The 19,206-nt window shown below is 37.5% G+C and overlaps 1 protein-coding gene across 3 annotated transcripts in view; it reads left to right on the top strand.

The window, feature by feature from the left end:
* The window catches only part of DCLK2 (doublecortin like kinase 2), an 80,610-nt gene that overhangs the window by 8,628 nt on the left and 52,776 nt on the right, over positions 1 to 19,206 (top strand). For all 3 annotated transcript variants that reach the window (XR_014226432.1, XM_082282444.1, XM_082282443.1), the window contains exon 2: positions 4,825 to 5,159. Coding sequence is in view for 2 of the 3 variants with exons in the window: in XM_082282444.1 (XP_082138570.1) it covers positions 4,825 to 5,159 (335 nt within the window). In the remaining variant the exon portion in view is untranslated. The remainder of the gene's footprint in view (positions 1 to 4,824; positions 5,160 to 19,206) is intronic.

Genomic DNA, 19,206 nt, shown 5'->3' with positions numbered 1-19,206 from the left:
TTTCAAGATTATAAATAGAAAGTGAGCCTTCAAACCATAAAATTGACCATATTGAAGTCAGCTGTGTAAATATTTGAAGTATTGTTTATGCCTCTTTTTGGAGTTGTGTCAACTTTCTAGGGCTGGTAGATGTACAAATGCAAAAAGAAAAAAAAAAGCTACAGTCTGATCAAAATGCCACTAAAGTCTCAGAAAAGATTTCCTTTGTATTTGGGATGATATGTATTTAGGTTAAACAAATGAAAAATCTCATTCAAGGCAGTCAGTGAAACAGTCAAATTTATTTACGTTTGTGATTTTTAACTATAAAGGTATCTGTTACTTTGTGAACAACGTTTGAAATCAATTTGATCGGTTCAACCCCTCTAGACCCCCTCAAAAATCAAGTATTGCGTGTTATATTTTACAAATATTTGTTTTCTGGAAGATTGTGGAGATTATCAGAAGTGTGTACTTATACATGAATTAATCCCAAGCAGATTTATAATCAGGTCATACATGAAAGCTGTGAGCAAATATGGTATATGATACTACATTTTCAGGTTCTTACCTACAAAAAATCAATGTAAAAAAGAGATAATACTTCTACAAATGACTTGATGTTTCTTCCAAATAGACATACATAAGTGCGTTTTCTACTTTGGAGGATGGCTAAAATAATTTAAACAATAGCACACCTTTATTAATGCTTGCTTATCAAGGGATGGTGCTTTCTCAGGCATGCTTTTAAAATACGCTATTCTATAACTTTATAAGTGTGATTTAAGTTACCCCTGCCATTTTTTTCTTTACATATTTTCATCTGTTAAGTAGTCAATTGTATACCCCATTAAACAAATAATAACTCGTTCCTAGAAAACCATTCTTTATCCAGAGAGCAGCAATTGGCTTCCTCATTATGCTGCTTATTGGGGTTTTTCATATTTTGCAAGTTTTTAAAGAGAACTTAGGAACTGTGGATGCAGTCCTGTCTGTGGTAAAATGATTAGAAATTTAAGTAATAATTTCAAAACTTCATCCTTTGTCTTTAAGTCATGAAACAAGCAAATCACTCAGTGAATGTGTTTTCTCACTTACAGCCCTTGCTCTAGTCTTGCCATATGTGCCTGCCTTGCAGGTGCAGTAGTAAAATCTGTTTTCCATGTGAAACTTGTGTTACTTACTTAACTTTATTTATATGTCTGGTATATGAAAGCAGGCATGGACTTTAAAACACTAAACAATCTGTAATGTACTAAATTCTCAAGTAATTAGACTTTCCTGTATCTGCCAACTGTAGGAAAATTTCCATTCATTTTGGCAGGTTTTATCTTTTTTTTTCTTAGCTGAAATAGTTTGTGCTTCAATTTAAATCTTGGCTAAATGCAGCTGAGACAAATAATTTGAAATTCTTTCTTTTAAGTTATTACATTGTTTTAACTTGAAAGCACTTCCTGGGTTTTGTTGCTGTGGCCTCTGCTTAAAGGAAAAGAAGTAACAAGAAGAAATATGCATTGCAACCCTTTGAGATAATCAAGAAATTATTTTATTTATGCATCAAGCAAGGGAAGGAGACAACGTTTTACACTGCTATTTTAAAGAAATATAGATCCTTTTGGATTCATATTGACTGAAAATTTTATGGAAGTACAGTTTCTGCTGTCCTATAGGGTACTGTAGTACAGCAGGGACAGATAATAGGTCACACTCCATGACAGTACAAAAGATGCTCTATTTATGAATATGAGTCTGTAAAAGACAAAGCCAGCATTCCTGTTGAAACTCTTCTGTGATAAATCCTTGAGCAAAGGGACATTTTGTCCTCTACCTTTACTTTATGTAAAGCAATTAACTTACTTCAGATTTGAGACTCTGTTTCTGAGTAGCTTTAATTTTTACTTATTTTTTTAAACTTTTTAAATTTAAATTTCAGCCCTGAGATTTAACTTTGAATTACCTTGTGTGCATTTGTTGGGGTTTTTTAAATGGTCTAGGAAGTGCATGGGTTTTGAGTTGAAAAGGGTAATTCTGAACATGCTCTATGATGGTGAATTTTGAAGTATTTTGCAGAATTTATTTAAAACTCTTTTGCACACAGCTAACTTCTAAGTGTTTGTGCTGGTTTTGGCTCAGATAGAGTTAATTTTCTTCATGGTAGCTGGTATGGGCTATGTTTTGTGTTTATTTTTGAAACAGTGTTGATAACGGGGATGTTTCTGTTACTGCTGAGCGGGGCTCACAAGGCCTTTTTGGCTTCTCACACCATCCCACCAGTGAGTGGGCTGGGGGAAAATAAAGTTGGGAGGGGACACAGCTGGGACAGCTGACCTCAACTGGCCCAAGTGATATTTCAGAGCATATGACATCATGATCAGCTTATAAATCTGGGGGAAGAAGAAGGAAGAGAGGGAATGATCAGAGTTACGGTGTGTGGCTTCCCAAGTCACCATGACCATGATGGAGCCTGGCTTTCCTGGAGGTGGCTGAACACCTGCCTTGGGAAATGGTGAATGAATTCCTTGTTTGGCTTTGCACCTGTGGCTTTTGCTTTCCCTATTAAACTGTCTCTATCTCAGTCCATGAGTTGTATTTTACCCTTCTGATTTTGGCTCTTCTGTCCCACCTAGTGGAGTGAGCAAGTGGCTCTGGGGTGCTTAGTCTGGAGTTACACCCTGCTGGATTCTACGTCATGCAGGAAGGTAATTGGAGAGGGGAGAATAACAAAATTATCAGCAGGTGTAATTAGTAAGCCTACTGGAATGAATTAGAGCTACCAGCTTCTTGAGGCACTTCTCATTTGGCAGCACTGGGTTTAGAGACAGGCTTACTGGCAATTGTTCAGAAAACAAGCATAGTCCTTTGAATCTAGTGCTAGAGGATGTAGAGGGTGAAGCCTTTGTTTTCTATTGTAGCTGAGCTGCTGCAACAAAACTTGAATATCTCATGCCATTTTGCAGTAACAAGATAGAAGAGGAAAACAGCTGTTGAAAGAGATGTGCACATCTTTAGAATCATAGGATATCTTAGTTTGAAAGGGACTTTCTGAAGTCATCTCCTTCAACATCTTGCTCAGGTTTGATAAAATCAGATCGCTTGGAGATTTGCTACAATTTAGCATGTAGTTCTGGGGCAGCACAAGCTTCTAGACTGCCACACTCCTTACAAAGCTATGTGGAATTTGGGGTTCTTTTTCTCCTGCCTGTAAATTAGTGCTAGTGTGCAGCATGCAGCTCTTTTTCAAGGAGTTTATGGGCTGAAAACACCTCCTTTCTCTTAGCTAATTTTTTTGGAGAAAGAGGAGGAGTCTAGTTTTGTCTATAGCAGTTTTTGTGCACCACTTCATCTGCGAATATGAGGAGGAGTGAGGGGGATGAGTGAAGAGGAAGAGAACAGGCAAGGCAGTGGCATCCACAGAATCTCACCCCAGTTTCCTAGTATCTGAGTGGAATACAGTCTCAGTGATGATTGTGGAGGCAGAACTGGCTGCCAGAATTTCCCAAACAAAATTGTTGTTAACTTGGCTTAATTATAATCTGTGTTCTTTCAAATACAGCAAGTAGAGTTTCAAGAAGGTCTAAATACAAGATAAATTACAAAGCAGTGTAATTGGTATTGGAAAAGAAACAAGAAAGTCTTTCAGCTCACAGTAATTCTTCAGGGCTTTGAAAGTAGTTTAGTATCTTGCTTTTAGAACAAGCTCTGCAACTTCTAAGATAAATCAGCTCTCCAATCTAGAGCTTGGAAAGTAAAAGTGTTGTTTAAAAGTTTTCTAGAATGTACCTAAAGGTAGGCATACATTTTGTAACTCTTACAATTCTGTCCCCTAGATGTATGTTTACTCTTTATTCATCTTGCTGTGCGTGTAAGAGGTGGCTTTGGTTTGTTTCACCAGTGACTTTGCGTAGCTTTAATCTTAGAACAGGTTAAGCTTTTTAAGATATAGATAGCTCTTCTGTCTGGAGCAATGGTGTATTCTGTCAGTTTGGAATGCTTACCTTTCATCCTTCTGGCAATACTTTGCCCTTTCAAGAATGTCTTGGGATGTCATCTTGTGACACCCCAAGGATGTGGGTTACACAAATAACCCAGAGTTAAAGATGTCCTTGGTTATGATTTACGTCTTGAATATTACTGTCAGGTGTCAAAAGAGTTGTCATAGCAGCAAGCAGTCCTCCTTTTTTTTTTTTTCTTTAAAAAAACAAAACCAAACCACCCCCCCCAAAAAAAAAAACAAATAAACAAACAAAAAACCAGCTTTGAATTAGGAAAGAATAATGGGGAAGTGTAGATGTCCTATTATACTCCCACATGAATGCATTTCAAATGTGTGTCATTGGTAGAAAGTCAGTAACTCCTGTTAGATTAATGTGCCTTTCAGGGTAAGGGTCTTGAGGTGCTTAAATTTAATTCTGTTAAAACTTTCTGTTGTAAAATAATTAAGCATAGACCTGAGTGTATGTATCTTGAAGTATATGATTGAGGGATAAATAGGGGAGGACCTGGATGTTTGCTGTAGGAGAATGCTCTTGTCGTGTTGTGAGCTCAAGTAATTTAAGCACTTGCAAAATGACTCAAAATCCAAAAGACGTCTGAAATGTCTTGAACCTCCTCATTAGTCCCTACTGCTTTTTATTTTGTTTCTAAACCAGAGGTCTTTTGAAACCTGTTGAAAGCACTGTATGAGAGTATTGTTTGAGCGGAAAGCTCTGATCATTTACAGTCCTCCTTGTTGAGCTACAGGGAAATCACTCCCAAAATATTTGTCTTTCTTGTTTTGTTTAATTTATAAATTGATGAAGTAGCTGCAAACCCCCTCAAACTGTGAACATGTCCTCTTCTTTTCAGGTGAAAGCTATGTGTGTGCATCCAATGAACCATATCGCAAAGTTGATTACACCAAGAACGTGAACCCGAACTGGTGTGTGAACATAAGGACTGGGTCCAGTCGGTCCTTGACGTCTTTGACATCCACAAGGAGCGAAGTGAAGGAGAGTAAAGATTTCATTAAACCCAAGTTAGTGACTGTTATTAGGAGTGGAGTAAAGCCACGGAAAGCTGTGAGAATTCTGCTGAACAAGAAGACTGCTCATTCCTTCGAACAGGTCTTGAATGACATCACCGAAGCCATTAAATTAGACTCGGGTGTAGTCAAGAGACTTTGTACACTGGATGGGAAGCAGGTAGGAGAATAAACTGCTGTGGCCATCTAATAATCTAAGATGCTCTGTTTTCATAAATTGAATTCTTGTTACTGTATATGCTTTAATCTGCTTCCAAATAATGACAGTTAAAAACCACCAACTTTAAAAAAGCTTCGTTAAAATATTAATACACACCACAAAATTAGAATTGTATATCATGAAAAATAAGTGGATCTTTACATTCAAGTTAAAAAAAATATTTTTATGCCAGCTTTTTTGCATTGCCCAAAAATGTGCCTGTCGATTAAGTAATACAGTTTATTTGAAACATTTGAACTTATTAAGATATCTATGTGTTTTCAGAAGCAGGGTCCTGTTTTCGGACTACCACATAGTGGCTTAGTGGTATGGGAAAAATATTGATGTCTTCTTCCATTGCACTTCAACAGATTGTTATTTCCAGTGGTAGTAACTGACATGAGCTGAGGTCAAGAATTTTATCTGAAATGAATAATTCTGGGAGGGTGGTCACATCTCTGCAACTAGTTTTTTTTTTTGCTTTTAGTTTTCATCTCTGCGAGAACACAGCCAGGGTTAATGATGTGGTAGGTGTGTGTTCTTGGACAGAAATACAAAGGAGTGGCCCGCAGGACTGGACCAGTTTAAAGTGCCAGGAATACACTTGCTGTTGATCAGTCACATTAATGACTCAGCCCTTCATAGAACAGGACTTTGATACCTGATACTTTTATTTGACACTGCTGTGGAAGTCTGACAGCATTGTGACTTTGGTAATAGAGCAGCACAGGCTGCAGATTAGATCACATTGGTATCAGGTACCTGGACTCTTGTACTGTTGACTAAACATTGGTATCCTTGCTCATTCAACAGGTACTTCTGTACACCTGCATACCTATACATGTGCATGAACTAATTGTAGAAGTTTCAGTTGTGTTCAGAGATGTGGGCATTTTTATTGTCAAGCTTTTTATAATGTTTACTGCCTGAAAAACACTTTTTCATGGTGCAAGCTGCTAACAAATGTATTGCAGAAAAAAATGCACTGAGATTGCCTTGATATGAGATCCATCTCTGGTTATGTTCTGTGTGCTTGGATACACTTCTTAGAGGGAAATATGTGAAAAGAACAACTTCTGTGTTTTGATGAAAATACAGCAAGGCAAAGGCATCGCTGAAACTCTTGATTTTCAGTGTTTGGTGGCAGCACGACGATGTGCTCTTTAGTTCTTCTAATAGGTTTGATTTTTAAAGGAGATTTGTTAATGCTTCTTCTTAACAGAGAATCCTTCCTAGGAACATCCAAAATGTGTTTGTCATGTTTAATTTAAATCATAATAAAAGAGCTTTGAGGATATTTATTATGCAGTAATTAGTCTCTTCTGCCCATGAAGTGTTCTGTCACTGTCTCAGATGATTTTAGTCTTCTTAAGCAAATAGAGAGTCAGTAAGGGAAACTGCAAAAGCTGGGATTGTCAGTTCACATTCACCTCTTCTTGCGTTGTTAAAATAGCAGAAACCCACTGATCTGCATTGATATGGAAGATGCAGTAGTGCACCAGGGATCAATAAAAGTAGTTACTATTAAATATCACATATGTTGCTTGTGTGTTACCGTCACCCACGGTGGATGATGACTGTCTTCAGCCCATGGTGAGGATGACCAATCATTGGTAATGCTCCAAAATACAAGTTTTATTTGCTGCAGTACCTCCTCCTCCCCTTCTGTGGTAAAGGCAGTCATTGAACTTGGACTGCAGCTGTAGGAGTGTTCTCAGGCAGGATTGAGAAATCCCTAATACTGACTGTGAACAGTCTGCAGTGAGCTGCTCCATGCAGCTGCCTCTCTGTGTAAACTGTTCCAGCAGTAGTAGTGCATAAATGTGGAGGCCTCCCTTCCACTGGGAAGAAAGGCCTTGTGCTTTTCCACAGACTTTGGGAAGGAGCCTTTGTTGCACAACCACAGTGTGACTGTGTTTTAGGAGGTTGTGAGATGGAGTGCCCCAAAGAGAAGACCTATGACTTTAAACACCCTGATGAAAAGAAAAACCTTCTACTGCTTATCTGGGAGGATGGAGAGTTCTTGTTGTGTTTTGGTTTTTGTTTATTTCTCTTTCCCCGAAGTGAAGGGCTGACCCCAGTTTGAGGCAATAGGGTCTTTTTAATTTGTTTGTTCATTGCCAGTATACGTAGAGGTTGGTGCTGAAGGGCTTTTTGGGGTTTGGCACATAAAGAGTTGCTTTGCTGCCAACTACCAATTGGTGGAAATTTCTGAGCCTATTTTCTCTAATGTAGTAATTGCTTATTCTTCTAAATCTGCAAGGGAGGCAGATCTTTTATGTTCGTTGTAGTGTTGGCACAGCTTGAAAGGCAACCATTAAAAAAAGGCATTTTGTAAATGGGTATGTTCCTATAAATGTAGCTCTTGTGTTTCTCATGGTTCTAATTTTTTTCCTTGCTCCTTCGTATTTTTATCTCTGTGGAAATACATATTTTTTGATTTTTTTTTTTTTTTTCCTGAGTGAACAGGCTTAGGTTGTATTTTCTGTTTAATATGAAATTGGGGCTGAAATTCAGATGTTTAAAACATGCATGTATAAAATTTGTATACTTTGATTAGGGAATGCATTGTTCTGTTAACTTGTGGTGTGATTTTTTTTATTCCAGTAGAACCATTTAATGTGTAGGAAGAAATTATGATAATTTCATAAGTGAAATTATGATCTTTCTGATTAGTGATCTTTCTGATTAGTAGAACAGAAAGGATGTCCTCAAAAGAGTTTTTATTTACTCTCCTGATTTAATTAATCTTGTCTGTAGCAACGTCTTGATGATAATACAGAGAACACCACCTGAGTTGGGTATTTTCCTTGATTATTGTGTGTGAAGAAAGATAAGTATCAGGGGTTTAATTGTAAAATTTTATAATGCTTGCAAGGTTTCCTTTTATCTTCAGTTTCAATAGGAATGCTGTAATGTAACATGTTCATGCTTTGTAGCCTGAAGTACAGATTTATTTTTAACTATATTGATACTGGGCTTAATTCTAATTTTTAAGCTATTGAGCAGCCAACTTTTTTTTACTTCCCGAGACTGTTGAGATGATTTTTAAGTGAGGAAAAATATTTCTGTAAAAGTAACTAGGCCATAACTTTGCAGTGCAGGCTTCTGCTGTTTCAGTCTTTGTGCTTCTGACATTGAGGTTTGCCTAATATATTTGCTTGACCAAAGTGTTTTCCTTACTTGGCTGCATTTTCCTGGAATCTGTCACTGTCCTATTGTGAAGCAAGGACAGTCAGACTGTGAAACTTCTCCAGTTGGGAAGTTAACCCTTTGTTATCTCTGAAGAGAATGGAGGGTTTCTTTCTTGCTAAACAAGCTTCAAGCTTCAGTCACTGTGAAGTGTGGGGTAGCAACTGCATGGTGAGTTGGGTGGAGAAATTTCCTGTGAGGAGCTCACAAAAAGCCATGTGGAACTCTGACGCTTGTGTTATTTGACACACAAAAGAAAATTAAATCTTCACACTTGCTAAGCTTGCAGTTTGTGGTAGTTTCATGGATTAATATCCATAACAGGATTGAAAAGGTGGGTGAGCTACCTTTTCTATACTCTGTTCCCAAAATAGTGATAATGCAACAAAAATTAGCCTTTTTTGAAGGTCCTTTTTGATGGGCCACAGGTGGCTATCTCTGAAACCAAAAGTTTCCCCAATTTTCTGTTAATGAAGTTTATTAATAAAGTGCTTGTTAAAAGTAAATAAGTAACTGAAGAAAACAGTTACTACATGTGGATGTATTTACACTCATCATGCTCTCTTCTCAGTGATTTTTTTATTCTCTAGTGACAGATTCAAAAACCTTAGTAAAGAAGACAGCTTTTGGAAACTGAATCTTGTATTTGCTTTCCTGTTAACATACCTATCACAGAGGGCAGTAACCAAAACAGGGGATGAGCAGGAGAGATTTTGTTTATCACAGTGACAGATTTTCCCATATTCTTGATTCTTTTGGCACATAGGCTTTTGTCATTCAGATCTCAAAAGTTTCCATTAATATAATATTTTTGCTACAATCTTAATCTCAGTAGAGATCTGGCTTCAGTACTGAGAGAAGTTTTAGAATGTATGAATTTCATTTTTCTCGGTTTTTCTGTTTTGTTGGCAAAGCCGTACTTGTATGAGATAAATTTTAAAAAATAATTTTATTGCAGTTAAGTACTTTTTGGGAAATATTTCCCTTTAGATCAATTCTCTCCTACTTTAGGAGGAGGTTCCTTAAGTCTAGTGCCTGGGCTCTAGAAGTGTACTTTTTTTGTGTCTGACATTTACTTGTACTGCTACATCGCTGATATCTCATTACATGGTGAGAAACAACTGTGATAGAAACTTGTTTCAGTGTTAGCAGGCATGATTTGTAGTTGAAAGCTACCAAAGTAAATCAAGTTTTTATCTTGCATCTCAGGCTTTAACATAGTACGGGTGCTGTACAAATGTATTGGAAATGGCGCAGGTTTGAATTTCTGCTACAAGCAATTTTTGCAGGAACAGAAATCTCCAGCTTTGGTGGGTTTTTTTTTGCAGTTCTAGTTCTGCTGAAATTTAAGATACCATTCTAAGATGAAATGTTGCATTAATCTGCAAGTATGAGGGGAAGAAATCCTTAAGCCCTGGCATAGCTCACAACTCTTTTAAAGGCTTATATATTGTTACAGAGGAATGTCAGTGGCAGCAGCAGAGAGCAATTCTCTGCATTGCAGATCCCAAAGAAAGAATTTATGGGCAAGGAGTCTTTCCTCAGCTAGCTTCGGGATTTTGGATAGTAATGATAGTCCCTGAATTCATCTTAAAGGCTGAGGGTCACAAGGGGTAGAGTCAACTCTTAGAACACAGTTTACAATTTGCCAAACTGCAGCAGAGTGGTTGGAGATTTGACACTGGGGATATGATTGCCAGTAGAGCTATGGAAAGAGTAGATATGTTGGATAGAAAGGCTTTTCAGAATTCATGGCTCATATCCACAAGAAAAAGCATACAAATCTGCCTATTTTGTGGGGAATTATGCAAGTGGTAGTTATGTGTATTCTGGGATGGGGGGGATATACAGTTTTTACACTGGCTTATGAAAGCTCAGTAGGGTGTGTGCAGCATCATATGAGGGAATGGGAGCAGGACCAGCAGAGACCTCTTGATGCAGCGGTGGGATATCACTGCAATGTAAGAGTGACATACCAGCTGGAAAGAGGCATTGATACTGTTGGCTTGGAGATTTTTCTTTTGTTTGGAGTTTTTGTAGCTGACATGAGTCTGCAAATTATTACTGTGTGAGAAACAGTAAACGGCGTTGTGGAGATGAACCCAGAAGCTGTATTTAGATTTTCTTTGAAGAGAAAGAATAGAACTTCCGAAAGAGAGATCTTCCAAGAGAGTAGGAAGTTACAGCAGGAAATACACACACACTACAGAGGAGGAAAGCTCATACTAGATGTCAAGCACCATTCTTCTCATTCAGTGGATCAGCTTGAGACAAAACCTCTGTGGCAGAGCTAAAGATTACTTTCCAGGGCATAGGAAAACCCTGAAAAACAGTATAGAGGAGTCCTGGATGAGTCTAACGATCTTACATTACAGCTGATGTTCATTAGATGAGATGTGGGTCCCTAAGGTTGAGATAAATGAACTTAACTCTCAGACTTACAGGGCAAAAAAATTCTGGAGCAGTGTTGTGAATAACTTTCTGATGGTTGGCTGGATTATTTCCCTTTGTTTGAGTAAATATGTAGCAGTGGAATACCTGTATCACCTGGAAGTTGGAAAATTTCACGTTTGGTACAGTCACTTTTATGTGTGTTACAGACCAGAAGGGCACTGGCACAGCACCTGTCTGTTCAGGGAGCCTGCTGGTTTGGGTTCAGCTCTGAACACAGAATGCTTTAACTGAGGGCATGAAGTGGGATTTTGGGATGGTTTGGGGGCTGTTTTGTTGTTTGTTGGGGTTGTTTTTAACAATACATAATTATGAATCAATGACTTGACTGGGGAGAGAGACAAGGGGAAGAAAATAGTGGCTACTTCTTTGTATCTGAAATAAGGGGGGGTTTTTTATGCTGTCTTTTCTCATCAGTCAGCTAGGGAAGCATGGCCCAGAAAAAATGCACTACTCACCGAATGCACAGTTGGAATATTGTTGTTCTGAGTGGTTATTGATGACTCACTGCCAAACTGGAATTTCATATTGGGTAGGGGTCAATGAATGTGCATCTGTACAAGCCTCTGGAAATGACCTGGAAGATGGAATGGAGGATATGCTTAATAAATACAGATGAGCTGCAGGAAACCTGGACAACAGAAGATTAGAAACTTGACAAACTACAGACAAAGCAGGTTGAGTAATCTTATACTCACTGGTTATTAACAATGCAGATAGGAAATGACAAGTAGCTCTGGATGAAGTGGTAAAGGATCACAGCTGAAGATGTGAAGATGAATTCATGGTGTCACTGGTGGTGCATAGGGAGGGAAAGCCAACATCCGTGTGGAAGTTGCAGTCAATCATCTTGTTTTTGATGTAGGTGTCAGGTGCCCACTTTGCTCTGTCCTGTTCAATGCAGTGATGCCAGCTAGAGACAGCTTGATTATGGAAAATCCAGAAAGGAGTAAAAATATGTAAGAAAGCATGTTCTATACAGAAAGATTGAAGGAAGTGGGATAGCTGAGACTATAGAAAGATAATCAGCAAGTTTTTTGCATGGACGAACAAAAAAATCCAACAAAATTATAGCAAAAGAACATTTTTTCTGTGTTTTCCCTATGTATAGAAAAAGGAATAATAGGCTTACAGTCAAGATCAGATCCTGTGGAACTCGCTGGTAGATAGTTACTGTAAAAGTAAGAATAACGAAGAGGTGATTTTTTAAAATTATTATTTTCAGCAGATAACTGGAGTCCAACAGTCTAAAGTTTCTGAAAACTGATTGGGTTTGAGTGTTTCAGTAGCTAAAGGTGATCTACCACTTTGGAAGAGCTATTAAGCTGGAGATAAAAATCTGAATGCCTGTTAGTGTGCATGTGTACACACCTGGAACCCACTTAATTCAAACAGCAGGGGTTACAGTTAAAGTACGTTTTATCCTAGTGCTTGCAAACCTCTCCTAATGTTCGATGTGAAATGTGATTTAAGGGAAGGTGGGCTTGTGCTGGAGGCTGGAATTGTTTCAGAGAACATCTCTAGTCAGTGTGAAATACAAACCTTGCAAGTCTTACTGAAAACAAAAGAATTTAAGTGACTTCAATCTTCAGGAAGTCTGTATAGCAGGAAATGAATTCATCCATGGACACCGCTACACGGTATTTTTGGTCAGACTTCCAATCGGTGTGCTCAGAGCTGGGAGCTATGGTTATTTATTGCTAGAAGGAAGGAGGAAATAGCATGCTTGAGCAGAGGAGAAAATTTTGGCCTCTGCTCATGGACCTAGAAATATTCTCATCTGTAGTTATATGTGGAAGCAAGTATTTGTCTGAAACCAACCTGAAATTAACCCTGCCCTGTCACAGTTGCAGCAATCTGAAAAATACTCCAAATATGAAAATACAGAAATCTTTTCCCAGGTACTTATTTGTCATGGAACGCTTTCCAAAGCATTTTCATTACATGCAGTGGTGCAAAGTACATAGGCAGATAATGTGGGGTATATGATTTAGCCTGGAGAGTATTTACAAAGTTGCCAGAGGATTGCATTACAGTCCAGTTATAATTTTAAGGAAGGAAAAATGCAAAATGGTAAGGATTTTGTTTCAAAGCATCAAAATTGTGATGCTGAAGGTGCTACAGAAAAAGGGTTTAAAAACAAACAGAGGCTTGAATGTCTAGGGAGTCCTCTCAGAAGAGTGTGTGAAACTTGAAGTGAACAATAATGCTGAGGAAGCTCTTCAGCTTTGTTGCATATGCAAGAAATAAAGGTCATGCCATGTGAAACAGCCACAGTCTAGCACTGGAAAACTTGTCTCTCTGGAACAAAGGTCTTTAGAATTTGTCACAGCAGGGGAACCCCTGTGTCTTACTCTTGCTTTCTGGAGATCTATAACCCAGAATATAGTACAGATAGAATAGAGAACGTATCTCTTTCCTTCCCACAGGGATGCATAATTCTGGCTGTGGGACTGTGGTGTAACGTTACTGGGAATGCGATAGCTGGTGTCCAATGGGTGTGAATTTAATATTTTTCAGCGAGGTACAGTTTAGAGATGTGATCAGTAATACCCATTGCCATCAGACTAGCAGGTTGGTGAAATGTGATGTTAAAATAATAGAGTATTTCTAAAAATGAACATAAAATCATAGCCTGGTGTGAAGTCAGCACTTTTAAATTAGAGCATGGCAACTGAAAAAATTGCTGATATTTCAGCTAACAGCAAGCATGTGTGTCCTGTTAAAAGTGACATCCAACTTGCTGAAGTCTTTGTGGATCTATGGAGAGGATAAATCCTACTGGGATTTCAGTTTTTTTCTGCGCACACCAAGAGCTGACAGCACTTAATAAAAATGACATGCTGCACAGTGTGGGAAACAATCAGTGCAGAAGTAGTGGTGTCACCAGTGGTAGCGTTGTATCTTTGTTGATGTATGATTACAATAATTTCAATGATGGGTTACAGAAATGGTGTGTGTAGCTCTTGGAATAAAGGAGCGGTATGCAATCATTGTCTGCCATCTGCCATGCTAAAGATTGGGTCACATGACTTGGAAACTAAACCTTGGGAATTTGTTATGTCCCGCTGAGCCTGCCCATTAACAGATAATTAGTCTGGTAAAAATCTTTTGAATTTATTCTGCAGCTGTCATATGCCAGATTAGGATTTGTGTCACAGGTTCCTCATTGCTTTGAGATCTTGGAAATTTTTTTTTCCTGTAATTAAATTACCCTGTGTTCCTTCAGTAAACAGTTCTTACACTATAACATTTTAACATGCAAATTTTCTTTAAGAATCCTGTTACATCTTAGTGTAAAGCTGTTTACCAACCGTGTATGAAAGGGTTTCAAGGCTGAATTTTCTCTGTTCCTGTTCATAACAGAGGCTGTAAGCAGACTTTCCAGTTTCAGGATTTGCCCTTCAGGTTGTCAGGTTAATGGATCTGTAGCTGCTTCTTGGTTGGCTCTAATCAGATAGGGCTTCTTAAGTCTACTGAAGCACAGCTAAAATCTTAAAATATGAACTTCTATATTTGTACGAGTTGCTAAGAAAAATGATGTTCTGTTCCATACTAAATTAATGGCAGGAAACATGAAACAGTTTGTTGGAGAGAGGAAAGGAATATTTGTCTTTAATGTTTAAAATATTGCTAGCTGATTAATTTGCAGTGAACCTTTAAACAAAGAAACCTGAAGATTCAGAAGGAAAAGCAATATTGAAGTAATAGCAGCACAAGCCAACTCTTAAAAGCAAAGAGCTTCCCAGCACTTAAAAGGAACAGTGACCCTGTTTATGGCTTGCAGATTGAAAGCTTTGCTTAGGAGGGAGTGATAACTCAGTGTTTACAGTGTAGGCAGGAAAAGTCAGTGTTCTTGTAGCACTTGTTCACTGAGCCAACAATCTTCTTTTTCTGTTGTGCAAATATGCAATCTATGCCATGTTCTTAAATATTTATTTTGTTCATATTTATTTGGTGTTTTATTTACTGATACATGGCACAAGATATCTCTGTGTTTATGAAAGGCTTTCTGAAGAAACCAAAATATTTCAGAGGAAAGCAAAAAAGGATAGAACATAGCTTGTAAACTTAGTGGGAAGTTGGATTTTTGGCTAGTAGATTTGGCTTTTCTTGGTTTTCCCCATCTTATTTTGAACTTTCAACTCAATTAGTACTTACTTAGGAAGTTACAGATAAAATTTCTGGAAAATAGACCAGTTAGCTAAGAAAAGTAACGATGATTATGCCATAAAGATCACCAAAAGAGCCAGAATCCTCTTTGTAAGTGATTTCTGAAGGTGCCATTTCCTTGCATGTAGAAACTTGGTGTTCCTGTTTTAAAGAAATCAAGGGTCTGGTTGATTTAACCAGGATAAAATTGATCAAGAGAGAATCAAGCATGAGAGATTCCTTATTCTCCCTGTATTTTGCAAAGGACCCAAAAATACACACACTTAGAATATGCCCATGTGGCTCTGCAGGCAGACACCTGGAGATATCTTGGAAGTTGGAAAGTGTTCTGGCTTGATTTGCAAAGAGAACACGCTGGTGTAATGAACATCTGACTCAAAAAAAACCCCATCTCTGCAAACAAAATCCATACACCACAATTGGCTTCGTATGAGCATTAGAGTAAAACATGGCACAGTGAAATTTCCTGGTAGACAACTCTTCTGGCCACTTCCCTTTGTGGCTGGTATTTTTGCCTCGAAGGGAAAAGTATTCTCTCCACTTCCCTGGAGCTGGCAGGGTTAAGCAGGGAAATCTGTCTTCTGCAGGTACCCATGCAAGATCTGTTGCATCATTTTTTCACACTAATCTGTTGTATTAGAGCATGTTTGTAATATTTGTTTCATACATACTTGCAAATTTTAGATTATATTACTTTATATTTTTTCTTAAAGCAAAAATGCAGCAAAATGGATATTCTAAACTCATGAAATCTAAGAGGGATGATGAACAAATGATGAAATCTCATTCACAAAGCTCCATATTTTGTTCTCCTTCACTTTCATACACAAACAATACAATTTCCTGGAATTTTAGTATCAGAGTGATGTTATTACCTGCAGTCCTTGAAGTCTGTCACCTCATTAAGAGCACACTCCTAGTTCAAGCACTAATCTTCCTTTACCCGACAGGGATTTGCTCTTGCTTTTGGACTGACATAGGTAACAGGATGTGCGAAAACCTCCTCATTGTCTTCTGTCACAAGTTATATCGAGAAGCCCAGGAGAGAGGTTGCAGTCCAAGGTGCAAAAGTGTTTTTTGAGAGGTCTTTAAGGTCTGAGAGGGCTTTGAATACTCTTGGAACTAGTAATTATTATTCAGATTTTCTTGGATTTGGTGCATGAATATGTTTTGCTTTCTTACAGCACACTTCACCTTTTGCACATTGTTCTTTCCTATCTTCTACTTCTCAAACATTTGACTTTTAAAAAATGTATTTATGATGCTTACATCTTATTAACTTCCTCCCATCTATATATCACTGAATATTAAAATTTAGAGCAGTACTGTAGTTAGTGGGAGAATGATGATGTTTGATATTACTTCTAAAGAATAGACACTCCTCTGCAATTTCCAAAGTAATTCTCATGGCTTGCTCACATTTTGGCAATAATTAGTTGGAGATGAAAGTTTCTATTCCTTGAGCTTCTATTTTGGAACTTCATTTTTTTAATCTTCATTTAAGGCCTATATAATGAAGTATGAATGACACCACACATATCATAATGGAAATGAGAAGGACTTACCAGATATTTTGTTTGTTTCAGTACAAATCAAAACACCTGAACGGGAAGTTATCAGATGTAATGAGAGACTATGTACCTCTAAAAATGACTAGGAGTTTAGCACCTTTTATTAGTTTTATCTGAGGCTTTCCAAAGCCTCTGCCACAACCCTTTTGTAAGAAATAAGATATATATGGAGCTTTTGGATATAAACACCTAGCAAACCTTATTAAATATGGGAGAAGGGTATGCCTGAAAACTCAGCCTGATTGATGCTTAAGCAAAAAACACATCTAGTTTTAAAGCTGTTGAAATATGATTAGTCACATGGAGTTTATAAGGCCAGATCACAACACTTGAACCTCCTTTCTTCGTCTCTTGGGAGGCAGATGCAAGCCTAGAAGTTTCTAAACACTTATCTGAAACTGAAAATACCAGTTTATGCATATTGCTTAAATAAGGATTCTTAACTAAGCAATAAAAGCAGCTTTCATTGCATTAGCCCTCTCAGCAGGGTCTTCACTTGGTGGCTGGGAGTGGAGGGCATAGTTTCTTTATCAAGAGCCTCCCTGAGGAGTGGAAATGGAATAGTTCATGGTACTATCCTATGGAGAATGTTGCTGTCCTGTAGAAAATAGTTTGTACATACTCTTCTGGTTACACAAGATAAGTTATAAAAAAGAAGTAAACAAAGGAAAATGAGATGCATACCTGCTGTGGCTGTTCTCCAGTGCTTGGACACAAATGCTCCATGCACACTGAGATATGTTTTTCTGGACAATGGAAAGGCTGTGAGAATAGGGCTCTGGGTATTTCTTCTGAATACGAATCCCCACGAATTTCTTCTGAATACGAAACTTCTCAGGTTTGCAGCTTGTGTCTGAAATTACTTCCAAATCTTTTCATGTGGTTTTTGGTTTGGTATTTTTTTTCCCCTTCATCTGTAGCTGAGTTTATTAGTGAAATTCTCTTGGAATCACAGGTGCATTAGAGGCAAAATACTCCTGTCTTCTGGACTGTTTGGCTGATAGTTGTAAATGGAACTATATTTTACATGGAAACTTCTCCTTTTTCCAAAATTTTTCCAAAATTGTAGTCCCTGTCTTTCTTCCTTCTCTTCAAAGCCAATGCAAACTGATACAGATTTCCTAGCAATGTATTGTGAAAATTATCATTGCTCTGAACAAAAATTCATTGGTGCTGTAAATGTTGGGGAAGGATAAAGGAAAAGCTGGATTTTCACATGCAGACCCCACTGTGAATCCTTGTTAGTAGACTGATAAGAATTGCAACATTTTCTCAATTGTATGATGGAAAAAAAACTTCGTTAAGTTCAAAACTGACTGGGGACTGAACTAAAAAAACCTTGTTAGGTGTGACATGAGGAATAAATATTAATACCTCTTTTGTAAATTGACTTTGTTAGGGATGAGTCTGAAGTTAGAGGCTCTTCTTGAACTCATTTATTTCTCAGTGCTTTATATATTCATATATAATTCGTCTCAAAATGCTTTAGATGATTCATGTTCCTTCATACCATGAGTCACTTTCAGTCTGACTAGCACACTAAAAAAATTTTATTTTTAGCTAAGGGTTAGATATTTTTCATATGACACCTGAATGTTTGTGTAACCTGTCCTCAGATGACAGGGAAGAAGTTATAACTTTGTCTTGTTCTACAGAGCTACTTTTTTAAATTGTCATTTGCTATAATAGAGAGTGCAGGTTTTCTGTAAAGTGGAATATTAGCAAAGTAACTCTTATATCTAATATATATTATATAATAGTGTATTAATAGGTTTCAGTGAGAAAAGTAGCATTCTTTACCATATATACATATATATACACATACCTATATTATATATGCTTGAGGGTTTGTATTTTGTTAAATACTGAAATAAATTGTTTTCAGAAATTGTATCCTCAAAACAACAATTTTTTTTTTTAAAGAAAGTCTATTTGAAACAAATTGTTCACTTTTAATATTCTGCTAGACTAGATTCTTTGGTTAAATCTGTCTGAAAGTTCTTGGAAGTTAGTATTGGGTTATATAACCTAATATTGGTATTAGGTTATACTTCAGATTTGTGAACTTATGAACATTTCCAACTATGTTAAAAATTAAAATCTCGGGTCAGAATTAGGGCTCTGAGAAATTAATTTTCAGAAAATACCTGCATGTTTTCAGTAGTGCATAGATAAACTTGTAGCACTTGACGAGCTCTTCATTTGAACAGCAGTGATAATAAAATTGCTGGTTGCAGATTACTTATTGTGAATCACCTCTTTTGCAGAAACTTGATATCTGCCTTCCTCTAATTTACAGTGACCCTTCTCCATCACCTCTCTGATGGGATTTGATTTGCATTTGTTTTGCTTGCTTTGCTTCCGCTATGGTAGCGTTATTATTTCATTATTATAGTATTAAGGTAGCCTTGGAAATCCCTCAAGCGATTTCAGTCTGATTATGACAGGCTTTTTTATACCCCATTTCCCCCTTTTCCCCCTGCTATTGGTACTGCTGGTGTGTGCTAGGGAAGGTATTTAAATGGATGGATCCCTGGGCAAGGTGTTAGTTGTACATACAACTTGAGGGATAAATTTACCTGCTTCAGCACTCACTCTCTTTTCCATCTTTCCAACTTAAA

This window comes from Coloeus monedula, assembly GCF_965178545.1.
Source record: "Coloeus monedula genome assembly, chromosome: 5".
Lineage (NCBI taxonomy): Eukaryota > Metazoa > Chordata > Aves > Passeriformes > Corvidae > Coloeus > Coloeus monedula.
Note: the sequence above shows the minus strand (reverse complement) of the source record. Positions and strands in the feature narration are given on the sequence as shown.